At 42.8% G+C, this 20,087-nt stretch overlaps 1 protein-coding gene across 2 annotated transcripts in view; it reads right to left on the bottom strand.

The window, feature by feature from the left end:
• The window catches only part of LOC145404061 (protein FAM151B), a 55,773-nt gene that overhangs the window by 14,872 nt on the left and 20,814 nt on the right, over positions 1-20,087 (bottom strand). For both annotated transcript variants that reach the window (XM_080275663.1, XM_080275662.1), the window contains exons 3-5: positions 19,270-19,433; positions 7,526-7,615; positions 696-809 (exon numbers count right to left, since the gene is read on the bottom strand). In XM_080275663.1, coding sequence (XP_080131789.1) covers positions 696-809; positions 7,526-7,615; positions 19,270-19,433 — 368 coding nt within the window. The remainder of the gene's footprint in view (positions 1-695; positions 810-7,525; positions 7,616-19,269; positions 19,434-20,087) is intronic.

The following is a 20,087-nucleotide window of genomic DNA, read 5'->3' as shown; positions in this document are numbered from 1 at the left end:
CAGCACTACATCGAGTGGGTGGATGGTGAGCGCCCCCACCTACACTTATGAAATCTTGTTTCCACTTCACATACACAACCATACACAAACCATATTTTTAAATATTTTTATATAGTGGTGCAATTCATTCAAACCTGTGAGATACAGTCTTTCTGCCAACAGGAGGGGGGGGGGGGAGCCAAATGCTTCTCTGTACATATCCATAAATTTTTATTCTTGTCTACTTAACTTTCTTAACTTTCAGGTCTAATTTTCTCACACACTCATTATTTTACTCATGTCATACCATTCTCAAAACTAGAGCTAATGAGGATATCATCATCTTGTATTCCTCTAACTGCCTCTTTACTGTGACCTGTTCTTTATCAGTGTCTGCATAATACCTGCCATCTTCCTTCAGTCATTTAACTCGCTAGCTCCTTTACACATTTACCTCTCTATTACTTAAACAATGAATTGCGCTCTTCCACCAATTCATATATCTCCAATCACAAACACATCACACTAATTCACTTTCTCTCTTAACCACCATTTCTAAAATAAAGTTTATCTGACAAAGCTGAAGTTGGTAAAATAACAGGGAAATACAAAAGGACCATCCCTCAAACTAGTGCTTCATTTTCATTATTTTATCTGACACTGATGAAAGGTGGGTGAGTACAGGAGAAATATAAGATCATCCAAATATGACTGACCTGTGGGAAATACTGCATACAGAGGGTGAGGAACTGCTCCTGGTCAATGGGCTCATCTTTTGCCTCCACTGGTCCTTTTAGGATGTCTGCATTCAGCCACAATGGGAAGTTGATCTGCAAGTAAGAAAACAGTGGTAAGGAAAATTAAATATTAACAATGATAATAAAAATTCCTTCTTTCCTTCTTTCCTCTTCTGTCTTTTTTTCCTTCATTCTTTCCTCTTCCTTCTGCCTATGGGTGACTCTACACTGAGTGACAAGCCAAATGGTTTCCTATACACTAGGAAACCATTTACTATGCTGGGTGGTAACCATATAATCAAACAAGGCAACAGCAGCTGTTTTAATGCTGTAACCTCATGAATCGATTCTGTCATTTAGCATCAGTGCGGTACAAAATTAAAGTCTAAGGTCTATCTATCTATCTATTGCCAGACGCCTCAATCCCGTTTGGGGTGGCCACAAACAAATTGCCTCCATGTTGCCCTATCCCCCGCCATTTCACTGCCCTGCTCCCAACTCACACCCCCCTCTCTCATATACCTCTCCACCCCATCCCTCCATCTCATCCTCGGCCTCCCCCTCCCTCTTCCTCTCTCCACCTCACTCACATACACTCTCTTCATCAGTCTCTCACCCTCCATCCTCTCCACATGGCCAAACCACCTCAGTGTGTTCCTCATAACGCTTCCTATCACATCCACATCCACACCACAACGCTCCTTTATATCCTCATTCATCAGCCTCTCTCTCCATGTGACTCCACAGGCTCCTCTTAAATAACTCATTTCCACTGGTCTAAGGTAATGGCGGAAATGTTTTCAAGTTACGTCCTCTGAAAATCCATGGTCCTGTATTTGACTTTTCAAGGTCACTCAAGATCAAAGGTCATGATGCCAAATAAAAGCCCGTAAAAGACTTCCTATATTGTGATAATTATAAATACAGTACCAGTATCTATCTTCAACGAGTTTCGAGTTATAGCCACCAGAGTATCCATGACCTTGAGTCAAACCCTTCAAGGTCACTTACAGTCAAAGACCACGGTACCAATTAAAAACCTTTATGGGACTTCCTATATGTTGATAATAGCAAATCTCTCTCTATCTTCAACCAGTTTCGAGTCATAGCCCCCTAAATATCTGTGATCCTGAGTTTGACCTTTCAAGGCCACTCAAGGTCAAAGCTCTTGGTGCCAAATGAAAGCCCACATTACGAGTTCCTGTATGTTCATAATAGTAAATATCTCTATCGTCAACTGGCTTCGAGTTATGGCTCTCTGAAAATCCGTGACCTTGATTTTGACCTTTGAAGGTCACTCGATTAACTCCAAAATTTAATCACTTTCTTTTGAGACCAGTGCCCACATAACCTGAAAGTTTCATGTAATTTCATTCAGCTGTTTTTCCATAATTTTACAAACATACAAACTCAACCACAAACAATACCTCTCTGGACTATGCCCGGGCAAGGTAATTATGGCCCCTGGTGGCTTAGTGGGTAATTAGGGTGCTTCAGTTGGACTGAGCCTGTACAGGTGTATATCCAAGGGGTGGTTGGGGTTTACTGCTCTCATAATGCCAATCAGGGATGAGTGAGGCTGGTCACTCTAATCTTTTATGTCAGGAACAACTTGCCTAGCCCCGGGCTCCTACGCTCCTCATGGGGAACCACAGGATTAGATGATGATGATGATGATAAAATAATAATAATAATAATAGGGATTGTGGCATCTGGCAATAGATAGATAGATAGATACACAGAAAAATTTAGTGGTAGGAGGGGGTGCTCACCATCCACCCACTCGATGTAGTACTGCTCTCAGGTGCTTGCCCTTTATAATTGGTGGTAGGTGGAGGCGCTCACCAGCCACTTACTCGATGTAGTGCTGCTCTCGGATGCTTGCCCTTTTCTCTCTTCTTTCCTTCCATACTTCCTCTTCAGTCCATCTTTCTTTCATTCTTTCCTCTTCCTTCTGTCTACGGTGACTCTACACTGAGTAACAAGCCAAGTGGTTTCCTGGAAACCATCTACTATGCTGGGTGGTATGCATATAACCAAATTTTGGTGCCTGGTGAGTTAATGGGTAATTAAGGTGCTCCAATCAGACTGAGCTGGTACAAGTTTATATCCTAGGGGTGACTGGGGTTTATTGCTTACGTAATGCCAATCAGGGATGAGTGAGGCGGTCACTCTCATCTTAAATGTCAAGACCAAGTTGTCTAGCCTTGGGCTCCTATTCTCCTCATAGGACAACACTGGATAAGATGATGAATGAATGAATGAATGAATAATAATAAAAATAATAATAATAATAATAATAATAACAACAACACCTGCGATGAAACGTCACAAACTCAAGCCCCAATCTGTCAACGCAGTCACTTGGTATGCCTCCGCCAAGCCTTGCGTAAGGACTTGCCAAACAACCTCTATGACCTTGCTGACCAAATCACAGTTCATTGTCCCTGCATACTGTTTCAGACAAAAGTTTGGTCGAAAACTGTCGAGGCGTTCAGGAGACAACATGCCCACAAGGGTAAACTATGTCCAACCCATTTGACCCTGACCTTGCCGATCTACTCAGTTCATCGGACCTTCACGGTGTATCACTGACAAAAATTTGATCAAAATCCAACGCGGGGTTCAGAAGATATCGTGCCCACAAGGATAATCTAAATCGATCCCATATGATCTTGACCTCTGACACCTTGACCTAGCTGACCTAATCAGTTCATCACCTCCTCATACTTCATCACTGACAAAAGTTTAGTGGAAATCTGTCAATGGGTTTATGAGATATCATGCCCATACACAAGTTACAGATGCTCGCATGCACACACCAACGCATGGACGAATGGACAAACTAATCACTAAATGACTCCTCCACCATAGGTGGGCAAAGGCATAACAATAATAATAACAAGAGGAGGAGAATGGTCATCTTTAGTTTATCAAAAGTACCAGTTCTAAAGAATTTACAAGCACCCCAAAATCTTAATATAACAAGACTATTGATTTGTGAGTGATACTGCATCTGAACAATGACATCAACTAAACCATGTAATCCGCCATCACAGTACCATCCATACATCATCCTTCAATTTTCAAGTGAGGAAAAGTTTCTAGTTATTCCTTAGATGACTCCAGAGAGGTAAGACTGCTTTATGGATATGGATAACTTGTTAAATAATCTGGGTACTGAATAAGAAAATGATCATGAAGCTAAATGACACTTTTATTGCTCTAGGGTCCTCCAGATAAAATTTAACTCTATTTTGAGCAATATAGGTCAAACCCCTAATCCAAGTCAAGATGTGGTCATGTGAGGTTGACTAGACTGTGCTGGCCCACTGGTACTTAATCTACAAATGAATCAACTATTACCAACTGAATTATCACCATTCTAACCCAAATTCCTATTTCTTTAAGAATGTTTTGGATTCATGAAAAGTTAAAGAATGCAGGGACATGGCATACTGAAGTTATGGTACCATACATACAGATTAACTACAACACTTAATATGAAGCTACAGCTACATTCAGTACAGCATTTATTTTCTTTACAGCCTTCAAACAAAAAGTTGGTACAGTAAAACCTTGATATAATGGACTTCAGTAGACTGTAATTCGTTTTTATTGGACTCAAGGAGCTACTGGACTAAATTCCTATAGATCAGAAAAAGTCCCAGAAGCAGTCCGGACTGCCTGACCATTTCAGCTATGTTCACCACAATAAGGTAATAAAAGACATGTTTATCAGTGTACAGTACAGTACTAATATTTAAATTATACCATTTGACTAATGTAGTGAAGTTATAACAAGTACAGTACCGCAAAGTAGTCAAAACAGTTTAAAACCCGTTCATGCTATCCAGACTAATGTCTGATATATTGGAAAAGGTCTAGGTACGCAGAGGGAAGTCTGATGTTGCTTTTATTGGAATTTTGCATTTTTCGGAATGGTTTGGGCCCCAATTAATCCATTATAGTGAGGTCTTACTGTATATCATATTCACTGACCTGAAAGTATAACAACATACTATACATACAGGACTTTAAAATCACCTACCAGTCACTCAAACATTCCAACAGGACCTGAAGTGACCCATCTCACAAACTGGACAGCAGAACACAGTCACATCCCACACCTCACCATAAACAACACTCCCCTACCACACACACACACACACACCCAAAATCCTTGGTGTAACATACAATACATCAAAGTCATTTAAACAACACATCACAAACATTAAAAATAAAATAACACCAAGACTCAATGCTTTGAGGTCACTTGCCCATACAACATTCGGACACAACAAAGAAACCACCACCACAGTATACAAACATTACATACCCGGTACGTTCAGTGATGAATTATGCAAGCCCGGCCTGGGCTTCTAACCTCACCAACACACACTAAAACACTCTACAGACTATACAGAACAAGGCCCTAAAAATAATCATAGGCTGCACAGCTACTATACCCACAGACCACCTACATCAAGAAACCAAAGTCCTCAAAGTCAAGGATCACCTAGACATGAGAGGCACCCAGTTTCTTGCTGCAGCCTCCACAAACCCACAACATCCACTACAGTACATGGCAGCACATCCACCCACACCAAGGAACACCAAAACAACACCCAGCACACGATACCATGCACAAATACTGTCATCTCTCCCCCCTCGTCCACCTCAGACCAGCTTCCAGAAGCATATCCACACTCAGATCACTAACCGCTCCATTCAGTCACTTAAAGACAACACACAGCTGCATGCACGGCCTCCTGACATCCACCCTTCTGAAACCTATCTTTCTCGTGAGGACAGGGTCCACTTGGCCAGGCTGAGATGTGGGCACCATCCAGCCCTCTTAAGCTACCAGAAGAGGCTGGATGACTCCATCGCTGATGCCTGTCCAGGATGCAACACAGCACCCCATACTATTAAGCACATTATGGAAGACTGCACTGCACACAATCACCTACGCCAACAACACAACATACACTCTTTGAGAGCTCTGTGGGAAAGCCCGGTCTCGGCCGTGGCCTTCCTAAGGGACTCAGGGCTGTTCGGCTAGACTGCCTAGGGAACAATTACTACTATTACATTTCAACATCTCCAAACAATGCTGCATTTCAGTTTCCACACTTTCACATCCACGAACACAGAAATTAGCCTCCTTCAATACAAAGGTTCCCTCTTGTTGCATAAAGTGATCTGGTGATGGCAAGACTAAACTGTAAAAAGCATCATCACCATCTTAGATCTTTAGTGGAAAAGTTTCTAGAGAAGGGAAAGAAGTTGTATGCGGCTTTCATGGATTTGGAGAAAGCATATGACAGGGTGGATAGACAAGGATTGTGGAAAGTGTTAAGAATATATGGAGTAGATGGGAAGTTGTTGAATGCTGTGAAGAGTATGTACGATGGTGCGAAGGCTGCAGTGTGTGTGGATGGTGAACTAAGTGAATTTTTCTCTTTGAAAGTTGGTTTGAAACAGGGATGTGTCATGTCTCCATGGTTGTTCAATCTGTACATGGATGGGGTAATAAAAGAGGTACAAGGTAGGGTAGTGGATGTTGGAGTGGCCCTGGTGAGAGAGGATAGTGTTTGGAAACTCCCTGTACTGTTGTTTGCAGATGATACTGTGTTGTTGAGTGAAGACGAAGGGGAGCTGCAAGGCTTGGTGGATGAGTTTGAGAGAGTGTGTAAGAAACGGAACCTAAAGGTGAATGTAGGGAAGAGTAAAGTGATGGTCTTTGAGAGAGGTGAAGTTAGTGAATGTACAGCGAGGTTGGATGGTGAGGAATTGGAAAATGTGAGTACGTTTAAGTATCTGGGTAGTGTGATGAGTAAGGATGGAGGTTTGGAGGGTGAAGTGCTTGAAAGGGTACAGCAGGGAAGAAAGGTTGCTGGTTCCTTGAAAGCAGTGATAAGAAACAGGGAAGTGAGCATGGAAGTGAAAAAGTTACTACATGACAGTATTGTGATACCAACTCTAACGTACGGAAGTGAAGCTTGGACATTGTTGGAAGGACACAAGTCAAGAGTGAGAGCAGTGGAAATGAGTTATTTAAGAGGAGCCTGTGGAGTCACGTGGAGAGACAGGCTGACGAATGAGGATATAAAGGAACGTTGTGGTGTGGATGTGGATGTGATAGGAAGCGTTATGAGGAATACACTGAGGTGGTTTGGCCATGTGGAGAGGATGGAGGGTGAAAGACTGACGAAGAGAGTGTATATGAGTGAGGTGGAGGGGGAAAGAGGGAGGGGGAGGCCGAGGATGAGATGGAGGGATGGGGTGGAGAGGTATATGAGAGAGGGGGGTGTGAGTTGGGAGCAGGGCAGTGAAATGGCGGGGGACAGGGCGACTTGGAGGCGATTTGTTTGTGGCCATCCCAAACGGGATTGAGGCGTCTGGCAATAGATAGATAGATAGACAGACCATCGTGAGAGCTTAATTAATGTTCAGACCAGTTCTGAAGGCACGCTTGACATTCATCTGCCTAATCTGGGCCTGGATTCAAAAACAAATTTTCAATTGGTACCCTGTAGTAACTGTGACTGATTTTGCCAGGAGGTGCAAGGAGAGTGTGGACTCTTCCCTTCTTTTTTGTTTTCTTCCTGCAGAAGCAAATCCTTGCTGAGGGAAAAATTATCACATCATTTTAAATTCCACATGAAGGACAAGCATTGGACAGTACAGAATATTCCCAATGCTTTGTATAAAAACAAATTTATGTCATGGAAGACACCTAATTGTATATCTGCTTGAGAATCCCACCCCAGGTTTCAAATTTGAAACACAACTGTCATACTCACACTATCAACTTGATTGTAAAGCATCTCCAGTGACTCCTTCACAATGCTCAGGTCTTTGAAGTCAAGCTTGGCACCCTTCTTCTTACCATCCTGTGAGCAAATAAGAAATATCTGATAAAATAACCACCTGGTCTACATACATCTTTATCTTTTAAACCCTTGAATCTGAAGAAGTATTTTTACAGTTTATTCTTGTTACTTCCAGATTATTTTACTGAACTTGGGAACTGCATCTCATATTGGATAGGGTTATGAAACTACAGATATCTTACTTCTTCAGTTAAAAAACTTTAACCTGAATAATATTGACTCAGAGTAGTATGAATAATGCATTACTGGACCAATGCAGTTAACTCCATAACCTAAACATGCCAGTCACAGAGTAAAAAATATACAGTAATGATACAAGATAACCATAAGATTATCTTTTCAACTCTATAACCTACACATTAGCAAAAGTACTTTCACTCAGTCATCATTATCACTTAAACCCAATTTCTTATTACTTCAAAGGGGTCCCTCTTGCATTAAATCTCTGGAATGAGTAGCCTAGCCCTGGATCCTGTGCTCTTTCATGGGACAATACTGGGTTGGATGATGGATGGTGTACTGATGTAAGCTGAAGAAATGAGCAACAGACAAGTGAACACTGTAGAGTGTAATATGTAAACTTAAGTTATTAGGAAAACGTAGTACAATATGGTAAAACCTCAATATAAAGGACTTCAATATACCGCAATTCGCTTTTATCAGACTCAAGGAGCCGACCAGACTAAAATCTCATATACAGCAATCCCTCATTTATCCAGACGTGAAGTATCTGGACCTGTTCATTATCCGGATACTGAACCTTGGCTCTTACTAAACAATGGACGTAAGTCCCAGAAAACTTCGGCCGACCAGCCAACATGTTCAAACATTTTGTATCATGGTCGCTGGGCTCAAGCCGTGCGTGGCAAATGGGCCATAACCCAGTAACTAAGCTAAAACGTCTGTCCGACCCTATACTGAATGGTCAAAGTCGCACGCTGGTCCGATCACTCTCTACAAACCTCCAGCACTCGAGTAATACCGACTGTAACTCACAAGCTCTGTCAAAACATCCATACACATCCCCACCGAATGTCCAAAGTCACGCGGCCACCAGGATTAGCCTTTCCCAACTGCCAACACACGTCTAACAGAGACCGCAAGCCACAAGTCAGGTGAAAGTGCCCGTCTGCCTCCGCACCAAACGTCCAAATTTGCTCGTTCACTGGAAGTTGTGTTTCCCAACAGCCAACACTCGTGGCAGGCAGACTACAACTCGCAAGTCAGGTGAAAGCACTCATTTGCCTCATGACAAAAGGGTAAAAATCCTGCCCACAGCCTCCCGTCTCCCCCCCCCTCCCGTCCCTCCTCCATACCCTCCCATGCTTCCTGCCTTGCTAGCCAGGCCTCCCGGCTCCCCTCCTCACTCCCTCGCACTGAAAGCACCGACCCATGAGCAGTTATCACAAAGAACTGACTTTCCAACAGTCTTCAGGTTTTTGTGGATTTCTGTTGTTTATGCACTGTTTTCTTGGTGTTTAGCATTAATATCGATATTTCTACGTGTGTTTTGATGTCTCAATATGGCACAATGACCAGAAAACACTGCCAACATTGGGAAGAGTACTGTACATTTCCAGTAGGTATTTTTTTTTTTAATGGTTTTCTTGGTGTTTAGCATTATTCTGAATATTCCTGTGTGTGTTTTGATGGTTAAATATGGCAGACTGACCCGAAAAGTGCCAAAATTGGAAGGTGTACTGTACGTACAATAGTGTATACCGTAGTATTTTCTGGTTTCCATTTTTTTTTTCATGGTTTTCTTAGTGTTTACAATTATTTTTGATATTCCTACATGTTTTGATGTCTAAATATAGCAGAATTACCAGATAATAATAATAATAATAATAATAATAATAATCTGGCCTTTTGTTTCTCAAAAGCGCCAGTTCTTCCTTTTGGGAATTCACTAGCGCTCGTTATTTTTACAATTACAAGAATTGTGACATTTCCTGTATATAATACAAGCTACATCATATATACATGAAAGTGGCAAAAATTAAACCCTATAATCATCTGTCATAATACCTCTCTCCAGATCGTAGCATTTTGAAAAAAGAAAGGCTTTCAGCTGTCTCTTAAAGGATTCAACAGTAGAGAGTTGTCTTATGGACAATGGCAATCTGTTATATAATCTAGGGGCTCTATATGCAAAAGAACGATCAGAGAAAGATGACTGGTGAATGGCTCCTGGCTCATCAAGACGCAAGGAATCATCTTCACTGCGTAACATCACACCTGGGCGTGTCGATGGGAGTTTTAACAATTCAGCAAGATACTTCGGTTCACCAAACTTAAGAACCTTGAATGTAATAAGACACAGTTTAAATTCAATTCTAGCCTTTACTGGTAACCAATGCAACTCAATCAGAAACGGGGTAGTTGAGGTTCTCGGGGGGAGACCAAAGATAAGCCGTGCCGCCCTGTTCAACACAGACTGAACTTTTGTTAGTATATTATTTGGAAGACCAACCCACAGTGAATTACAATAATCAACACGAGACAAGACCACTGCATGGACCAATGTTAAGAGGCACTGTCTATTCAGGAATCTTCTCACAGAATACAGATTTCTGATATGCAAGTTACACCCTCTTACAACCTGATTAATGTGTTCTTTGTAATTTAACTTAGAATTAAAATAAACACCCAAATTTCGAACAGAACTGACTGGATGCAGCTGTGACACGCCAATGTTCAAAGCCAGGGCATTGTCAGTGTCATCACCCCTTCTGTTTCCTCTGATGATGATGATCTCAGTTTTACCATCATTCAGCTTAAGTTTCCTCTTAGCCATCCAAATCTTAATATCAGACATTAGAGATTCAAACTTTATCTTAGTATCGTTGATATCTGACATCTTAACATAGAGCTGGGTGTCATCAGCATAAAAATGATAGGACACATCATGAGCATCAAGTAAAGATGATAAACTACTTGTGTAGATAGTAAATAGAATTGGACCCAAAACTGATCCTTGAGGGACTCCAAATAGAAGAGGAGCAGAATCAGAGCTAGCGTAATCAACAACCACTCTCTGAGATCTGTCCGACAGATACGACTTAAGGAGCAAAAGGGCACTATCACGAACGCCATAAAAATACAGATCATCCAACAATAGTTTATGATCTACTGTATCAAAAGCTGCAGACAGATCCAAAAGAACTAGGAGAGAGGACATCCCACTACAAGTGTTTGCCACCAAGTCGCTCTGAATCCTTATTAGTGCAGTTTCAGTCGAATGGTATTTTCTGTATGCTGATTGAACAACAGGAACAACTCTGTTGTGTTCCAGTAGTGGTAAGAGTTGGTCAAGTATGGCCCGCTCAATAATCTTGGATAAAAAAGACAGGTTAGAGACAGGACGATAATTTGTCATGCTCTCGACATCAAGGCCAGGTTTCTTAATTAGGGGCCTAAGCAAAGCACGTTTCTCAGACCGCACAAAATTACTTTCTAAGAAGCATCTATTTATTATGTTGCAGATAAAGTCTGCAGCATGCTCATACACATCAGGCAGTTGTGACATGTTACATGGATCGAGTGAGCAAAATGTTTTATTAAGTTCTCTGATGTAACATTTGACTTTGTTTACATCCAGTGGATGAAATGTTGAAAGCAAATGATCCCCGGTGCACTGTGGCTGGAAGTCAACTGAGTACACTTCACTAGGAGAACTGCTGTCTAAATCACTTCTTATGCGAGATATCTTACTTGTAAAAAATGAAGCAAAATCAGAAGCCAATTGGGCATCAGATAAAGAAGTTGGTTTAACAATTACATTCCTCTGACCAACCAAATTGTTCACAACTGCAGACAATTTTTTTTATCACCACCACATGAATCAACTTTATTTTGATAATACCTAGCCTTTTGGGCTTTTACAGTGTGAACGACTGCTCTTCTCGCAAAAACATAACGCAAACGAGTTACTTCGGTCCGCTGCAAGCGCCACTCACGTTCTGCCCTTCTACGTTGTCTACGCAAAGAATTAATGGATGGACCATACCACGGAGAATTATCACGTACAGTGATTGTTTTTACTACCTCAGGACAATAATGGTCAAAAATTGACCTGAGCTCGTTGTTGTAAATATCAACCAATTCACCAGAAGAAAGACTTGAAGAATCGATGGAGTTTAAACGTTGATCAATTTCAAAACACATCAACTGGCGGTCAACATTGTTGCAATTTCTGAACCTGATGACCTTTTTATATGAAGGGGATTTTGGGACATCAAAACTAAGAGTGATCAGAGCATGATCAGAGATGAGGGGGTCAAATGAGTCAACCTCCACATCTGATACGTGCCTGCAACCAACAGGGGACAAGATCAAGTCAAGGACATGTCCTGAGACATGAGTTGGATTACTCACATGATTGAAAAAATTGTTCTGGGTGATCAACTCAAGGAATTCTGAAGAAAATGGTTTTGACTCTGGACTGTCAACCCAATAATTGAAATCACCACAAACAAGAAGTCCTCCAGGTTTAAGAGAAAACCCTTCAAGAAACTGCCCAAACTCCTCCATAAAACCTCGATCTCTGCCCGGATGACCTGGTCGATAGACAATTGCAATTCTAATGGTATTCTGATGGAAATTTATTGATACTTCCATAAATTCAAATGATGATGGGGTCAGGTCTGAGTCAATGAGAGAAACGTTTGCAAGTGCTGCAGAGTAGATGAGTGCTACGCCTCCTCCTGGATAGTCAGCAGCAGGCCTGGGAATACTAATAATAGAATGTGTCTTAGGCAAGGCATTACGAATAATATCGATATCAGACTCATACAACCAGGTTTCAGTCAAGCACAATATGTCAAGCTCGTGCTGATTTAGGGTTTCATTAATATAGTCTATCTTATTACGGATGGACCGAATATTTAAAAGACCCATCCTTAACTTGTTCAAGAGGGACGTAGTCAGTTTTTTGAATGGTCAAAATTGGTGTTTTCAATCAATCTATTCCTATGAGAAATCATAATTGGACATTCTCTACTTGAAGCAAAATGGGCAACCACCTGTGACTTTGAATTAGCATCTTGATGTCTTAAAGAGGAGCAGTTGATGCATTTGGGAGAATTTCTGTTACTACAGTCCTTAGATTTATGGGCTCCAGCACAAAAGACACATTTAGGTTCATCACTTTTCCTAGAACATCTCTCAAATGTATGACCAAAGCCTTGGCAGTGATGACACTGTGTAACCCAGAATCTATCGAAAGCGCGGCATCTTGTAAGATCCACATAGATGTAATTGCCCTGTTCTACAATGGAGGATCTCACCTCTGGCGACATCTTCAAGACAGCAGTTTTGGTGTCATTCCTTGTCCTTGTGAAGAGAAGGTTGAGGGTACAACCTCGATCAACGAGCATCTTAATTTTATTGTTTTTTCTCAGAATATTTGGGATGATGTCAGAGTCATCCAAGGAAGAGGAAAGGCCTGTCACGGTCATTTTAGGCAGAATTTTCTTTGGCTCTGATATGCCAAAAGTGCCCTCAGAGCCAAAATGATCAGTCAGCACCCCAGTTGCTTCCCCCTTGGCCTCAGCTGACGGAAACTTCATTACCAGCCCACCAGCCTTGGTCTTAAGGCAGCTGTCAACCGGTACCGAGTTAAGTACGCCTCTGATGTCTTCTGGTCCCATCTGATTTGTCAGGGCACCAGCGCCACTCTCTGGTTTCACAATCAGTACATGCTGACTATGAATGGCTTTTTTTTGGCCATGAGCACTGATCTCAATCACGCCCCCAGGCAGATCCTTCCCTCCCCCCACGAGAGACCCACGAACAGCATCCGCAAATGACTTGGCCTGATCTTGTGTGACCGCCATAGGTGATGAGACCTTGGTCTCTAGTGCCTCCGGTCTATTTGATACGTCTCTGATTGCTTGAAAGATTGGCCCAATAACTTTATCTTCATACTCCTTCTTGGTACTACTTCCTCCACCAGCCAAGACCTCGTCTGCTGGTGCAACACACTGGCTACACAGCCAGCGAAAGCCCAGCTGGTGGCTCCTCTTCATGAATGGATAGTCGCCTGCATCCAAATTTTCACAAGCTATATGAATCCACTCGCTGCAGTAGGCGCACTTCAGTGCTTGTGCACTTTTTGCTACAGACCTACTGCAGCGAGGGCACTGGTGTTGTTTACTCATGATGAGGGAGAACAAAAAAAACAAAATGACAACAACAGCAAAACGTATATACAATACTACCCGGGAAAAACCCGGGTAGCGCCGCCCCCGTTTGTGTCACCCTAATTTAGGAGGAAAAAAGAAAACCGAAGGAAAAAAAGCACAAAAAACAGAAATGGAAAAAAAAAACAGGGTGTCTGCGAGGTCACCACGAGCAGGTGGGGTACGACTTGACTACCCTTCTAGGAAAGGTAACCCAAACCGAGGTGCCGCAGAAGTGCTGAGATGGTATTGAAAACTTTTCCCAATTTCGAGCTTTACAGCAGCAACAAATACGTCACTTAGGCAAGACCTCATTGGTTACGATACTGCCACTGCGCACTGCCAAATTTAGGAGAGGTTCAGTATATACAACAGTTTATTGGTAGAGTGTTTTGGTTTTCATTTTTTTTTTTTTTTTAATGGTTTTCTTGGTTTAAAATTATTTTGGATATTCCTATGTATGTTTTGATGTCTAAATATTGTAGAATGACTGGAAAACATTGCCAAAATTAGGAGGGATACTGTATATACAGTAATGTATAGCTATTTTTTTTTTTTTTTCATGTTTTGTTAAAAATTATTTTTGATATTCTTACGTGTGTTTTGATGTCTAAATATGCCTGAATGACCAGCAAACACTGTCAAAGTAAGCATAAGTACTGTACAAATAGGTATGGTATAAGTTGTAGGTTGGGTATAGGTAAGGTCTGAGTATAATGGGTGGGATATTGTTCATTACCCGGGCATTGCCACTACCCAGACATGCTTTTAGCTCTATTATGTCACATAATTGTGGGACTACTGTATCGGAAAAAGTCTGATAAAGCAAGAAGCAGTCCGGACTGCCTGACCACTTCAGTTATGCTCAACACAATAAGGTAAATTAAAGACATTTTTATCAGTGTACAGTACAGATTTACATTAAAACCTCACTATATCAGACTAATTGGGGCCCAAGCCAGTCCGAAAAAGCGAAAGTCTGATTAAAGCGACATCTGGACTCTCCCCTGGACTTCAATCTCCTTTTGTTATGAACAGAGGCTTGCTTGTCATTCATGCATTTATTCTCTCTCTCTCTCCGCACTGGGCACTTCCATTTTACTTCACATATTTTTGTCTTCGTCATCACCTTCACCTTCCCATTCACTTTTATCTTCACTTTCAGTTCACTCTGATATCCACATTCACTTTCATATTCTCTTCCATGCTCATTTCACCTTCACCTTCACATTCACTTTCACTATCACTCATTTTGAAATTCCATTTCACCTTCACTTGCAACCTTACTTTCTCATTTTCACATTTACCTTTACAATTATTCACTAACCTTCACTTTTGCCCTCGCTTCTTTTACTAATACAGTAATCCCTCTAATATCCGGACGCCCAATAACCGAACATCCCCACTAACCGAACCTTATCGTCCTGGGATCAAACATTCCCAAAATGGTCCGAAAATCCAAAAAAATTGGAAAAAAAATCGATTTTTTGCCGTACGTAATTTGAACTTGCCGCGCGCGCCGCGTGAGAGCATTGTTTTGGTTCGTCATTCCTCCGACGTCCGATAGAGCGCCGCTGCATCCTCCCCACTTCCCGCCTGTCTCTCACCGCGACAAGACCTACGCTCTTCGTCATGGCTGCCCACGTGCTCGCTTTTGTGGTGGTGCCGTACTTGCTGCAAGGCCTCCTGCTGCTCTCTGCCCTACTCTTAGTGTGTGTGATGATGGCCCTGCCTCCTGAGAAAAGGAAGAGAGTGGTGTTGACTCTGGAGAAGAAACGGGAGATATTGGAGAAGGTTGATGCGGGTTGGTCTTCCTCTCGCATTCTCTGCGAGTTCAACCTGGCCCGGTCGACTTTGTTTGATATCAAGCGTTCCCGAGACAAGCTCATGCAGTACACGGCTGACTTCTCGTCAAGAAGCAAACGCAACGTGGAGAGGAAGGTTATGTTTACTCCCAAGTATGCAGAGATCGACCGCTCCACGTTGATTTGGTATCGACAGCAACGTGCAGCTGGTGTGATGGTACGTGGAACGGAGCTGAAGGCTGCTGCTGAGAAGTTTGCAAGGCTTCACGACGCCCTAGACTTCAAGGCATCCGAGGGTTGGCTCTTCGCGTTCAAGTTGCGACATGGCCTTACTAACCGTAAAGCACATGGCGAAGCATTGGACCTTGCGAGGATGGAGTGGACGAGTTTCGGCACAAGGTGAAAGGCTTGATCGACAGGGAGGGCCTCACTCTCGGTCAAGTCTATAACGCTGACGAAACTGGCCTATTCTATCGCTTCGGTGCCAACGAACACTCTCACCGATGAGACGGAGAAGCGTGTACCTGGCCGCAAGCTTTCTAAGGAACGGATATCTGCTTTGTGTTGTGCCAATGCTAACGGCATGCACCGGCTTAAGCCCGTTATTGTTGGCCGTGCAAAGCAGCCTCGGTGCCTTCGTGGGGTGATGGATGTCCTTCCTGTCGTATGGTACCATTCTTTGAAAGCATGGTTCACAGCTGTGATTTTCAAAGACTGGTTTCACCATCACTTCGTCAAGGAGGTCATACATTACCAGACGAAGACACTGGGAATTCCTCGCATCAGGTAAAGGCTCTCCTTCTCCTCGACAATGCACCTGCCCACCCGTGCGACAAGGACTTGGTTGCTGAGAATGGCCGTATTAGGTGCATGTTTCTGCCACCTAATACGACTGCTCTCATTCAACCAATGGACCAAGGAGTGATCGTGGCAACAAAGCGCCTGTACCATCGGAAGTTCCTGGACGAGGTGATGGTGGTTCTCGAGGACGAGGACGAGCGCAGGGAAGGACGTGACACTCGAGGCAAGCGGACTTTGGAAAACCTTCGCCGCTACAACATCAAGTCTGCGCTGTACAACTGGGCTAGTGCATGGAAGGAAGTCCCTGTGAAAACTCTTGAAAATGGTTGGTCTCGTCTGCTTCTCGGAACAGATGTGGAGTGCGATTTCCTAGGGTTTGACGTGGATGACTTCCATGCACGGCTACGTACGCACGGCGACGATGTTGATGTGGACGATGTTCGTGAGTGGTTGGACGACGACGAGGGCGATCCTGGGTATCAGACATTGTCTGATATCGAGATCGCGTCTTCGGTTGCTGGTGTCAGTCCCGAACTTGAAGATTCCGACGACGAAGGCGATGATGATGCAGACTCCGCCCAGCAGGACACTACTCCAGCCATCCCCAAGCTGGCGCACTCCGGGAACATCTAGAGTTCGTCCTAGACTACCTGGAACACCCGGACTGCGACAGGGAGATGGGGCCCTTGGGACTCGTGGAGGAAGTGCGTGCTTTCCGGCAGCGCATCATCAATCGCCAGAATCGTCGGTCCTTGCGTCAGTCAACGATTGACAGTTTTTTCAGGCCCGTGACCCCCGCTGTGCCAAGCCCTGGTTCCACTCCGTTGCCTCCCCAAGACAGGCCCTCATGCTCCGAGCCACAGCCCAGCACATCAGCTACATTGGAGTCACCGCTCGACGTGAGTTTGCGGCTGTCTTCAGAGTCTTCTGTAGTCGGTACGCCATCACCACTACCCACCGATGCACCCCTTGGACGCCTGCCAGTGATACTCTCGGGCTCTGACAGTGAATAAACAGCAAGAACTTTTCCACTAGACCACACGGGAATTTTGAGTGTTGTGCAGTGAAAAAAACGGTGTGTTGTGTTAAGGTTTTCAAGTTGGGAGAAAAGACTAAGTAGAAAAGAAATTTAACGTAACTAAACTTCTTTGTTTTGGCTTTGGAAACTTAAAAAAAAATGGGAAAAGTTAATGTGCAACACTAAAATTTAATGGAACATTATTAGGACTAAAGTGAACACAGTGAAAAGAAACGGACTTCTGTGTGTTAGTGACTAAGTTCAGTGCAAGACTTCAGGAAGAGTGTAGTGCAAGTGCTTCAGGAAATCGTTCTTACTGTCAGAGTCCGAGAGGAGGCGGTTATTCATCGAGGTGGCCAGGGACTTGCTGTAAGTAGCCAAAATGTTTCATGTTGTACTATTTTCCATACTATATTTACCAGAATGTTTCATATTGTATTTTTTCCCATACTATACTTACCAGAAAGTGTCATACTGTACTTCTTTCCATACTAAACTTACCTCATGCATGTGCAGTAGGAATGTGTTTTTCAGAGTTCGGTTAGGTTCGGTTAGGTTAGGTTCGGTTAGAGTCCATAAGTACCAGAATGTTTATTAATGTATGAACATACTTCTAAACCCACATTTTATGTGTCTATTGCATTTATTTCAGTCATTTATGTGCCTTATTGGTGTGATTTGGGTGTTAAATAGGTGCTATGCATGTCCGGAGGGAGTTGTATAGGTGTTTCTCTGTGTTAGGGTCCGTAAGTACAAGTCCATAAGCTGGGGCCCAATATCCGGACAAAACCAATATCCGAACCTACCGATGGCTCTATTGATCCGGATATTGGAGTGATTACTGTACATTCTCTTCCACCTTCATTCACACCTTCATCATCACTTTCTCTTTCACCTTCATCTTCACTTTTACACTCATTTTCACCTTCACTTTCACTTTCACCTTCATCGTCACGTTTACATTCATTTTCACCTTCACCTTCCATCTTCACTTTCACCTTCACTTTTTCATTCACTTTCACCTATCTCTCCCAGAAACAGAGAGAAGGGGAGGGAATATAGGAGGAGAGAGGAGGGACCAAGGTAATGCCTATCTCCCTCATTTGTTTATGCCAAGGGGACGCCACTTGTCATTTCTGTATTTATTCTCTCTCTCTCTGTTGACTCTGACATTCCACATTCACTTGTGTGCTCTCTTTCACCCTCATTTTTACACTCATTTTCACAGTTACTTTAATTTTCATTTTCAATTTCACCTTTCTCTCTCTCTCTCACTGGAGAGGGACAGGGAGGAGGGGAAGGAATGGAGGAGGAGGAGGAGGAGGAGGGGAAGGAATGGAGGAGGAGGAGGAGGAGGAGGAGGAGGAGAGAGAGAAAGAAAGAAAGAAAAAGAGAGAGAGGAGGGACCGATATTACGGTATCTCCTCCGTTTGTTTCTTTATTCATTTATGGCTTTACTGGACGTTTCCTGAGCATGAGAATTTAGTCCACTTGGCTCCTCGCGTCCGATAAAAGGGAATTCCGCTATATTTAAGTAAGTTATATTGAGGTTTTACTGTATTATATATATTATACCACTTAATTACTGTAGTGAATGTACAATACAGTACAGTACTGCAATGGTTGTGAAAACAGTTTAAAAACCGCTGGAGTGATCCAAACTAATGTCTGATATATTGGAAAATGTCTGGGTTAGCAGGAGGAAGTCCGGATGTCGCTTTTATCAGAATTTCACTTTTATCGGGATGGCTTGGGCCACAATTAGCCCATTATAGCAAAGTTTTACTGCACCTCCCTAGCTGCCAAGAATAAAGCACCCTGTCTTAGCAAAAGTACACATTATCTCACCTTGTTGGCCTCAATGATGCCCTTAATCCAAGCAGCTAAGGAGAGGTCTGAGCGAGTGTGGGGTGGGTGGGCCATGATGGGGATGATATCATCCTTACCACCATCCTCATCACCCTCAAGCTGGCCCGCAGATACGTCAGCCTCAAGCATCATTATCTTATCATCTAGGGGAAAAATGAGGGAGTATCATTATTCTATCCTGGGGAAGAATGGGTGAAGGGGGGTAAACCTCATTATCTTCCCATGTGGGCGAAGAATGAGATGGGAAGCGTAAGCATCATTTTTATCAACTGAGGGAAGCATGGTGTAGGATGATTTAACACACCATACCTTCCAGTTTTAATTCTTGCAACTGTATCAAAACCTTACTGTCTGGGCAATATTTAAATACACTAACCCATCCAGTATTTCCACCCCTTCAACTTGGTGTGGTCATTGCGCTACCACACACCACTTGCTACACAACTTCCTATCATTATTACAGCCCTTGTATGGTAAGCAGAGCCCTAATATTTTGTAGACATATGTGTATTAGTTTCTTATGCTGGATTATTATACTTTTTTTCTAAATTTACAAACCTTTAATTTTCTTTTGGTCAAAAATGCAATTTCTTAGAATGGACCCATGGACCTATTTGCAACCTGAAAAGGTTAAAGGACATACAAATATTACAATCCTTGTCTTGGAAATGATATTACACACCAACCCATGAAATATTTTTGTTCAATTCACCATAGTTATGGAGGTACTGTGGTTGGAATTTCACAGTTAGTGGGAAACTACCACCAACACAAGTGGGACTTGCTCCTGTCAAAGC

The sequence above is a fragment of the Coenobita brevimanus genome, chromosome 62, assembly GCF_032717465.1.
Source record: "Coenobita brevimanus isolate Jiangsu-jjx chromosome 62, ASM3271746v2, whole genome shotgun sequence".
Taxonomy (NCBI): Eukaryota; Metazoa; Arthropoda; class Malacostraca; order Decapoda; family Coenobitidae; genus Coenobita; species Coenobita brevimanus.
Note: the sequence above shows the minus strand (reverse complement) of the source record. Positions and strands in the feature narration are given on the sequence as shown.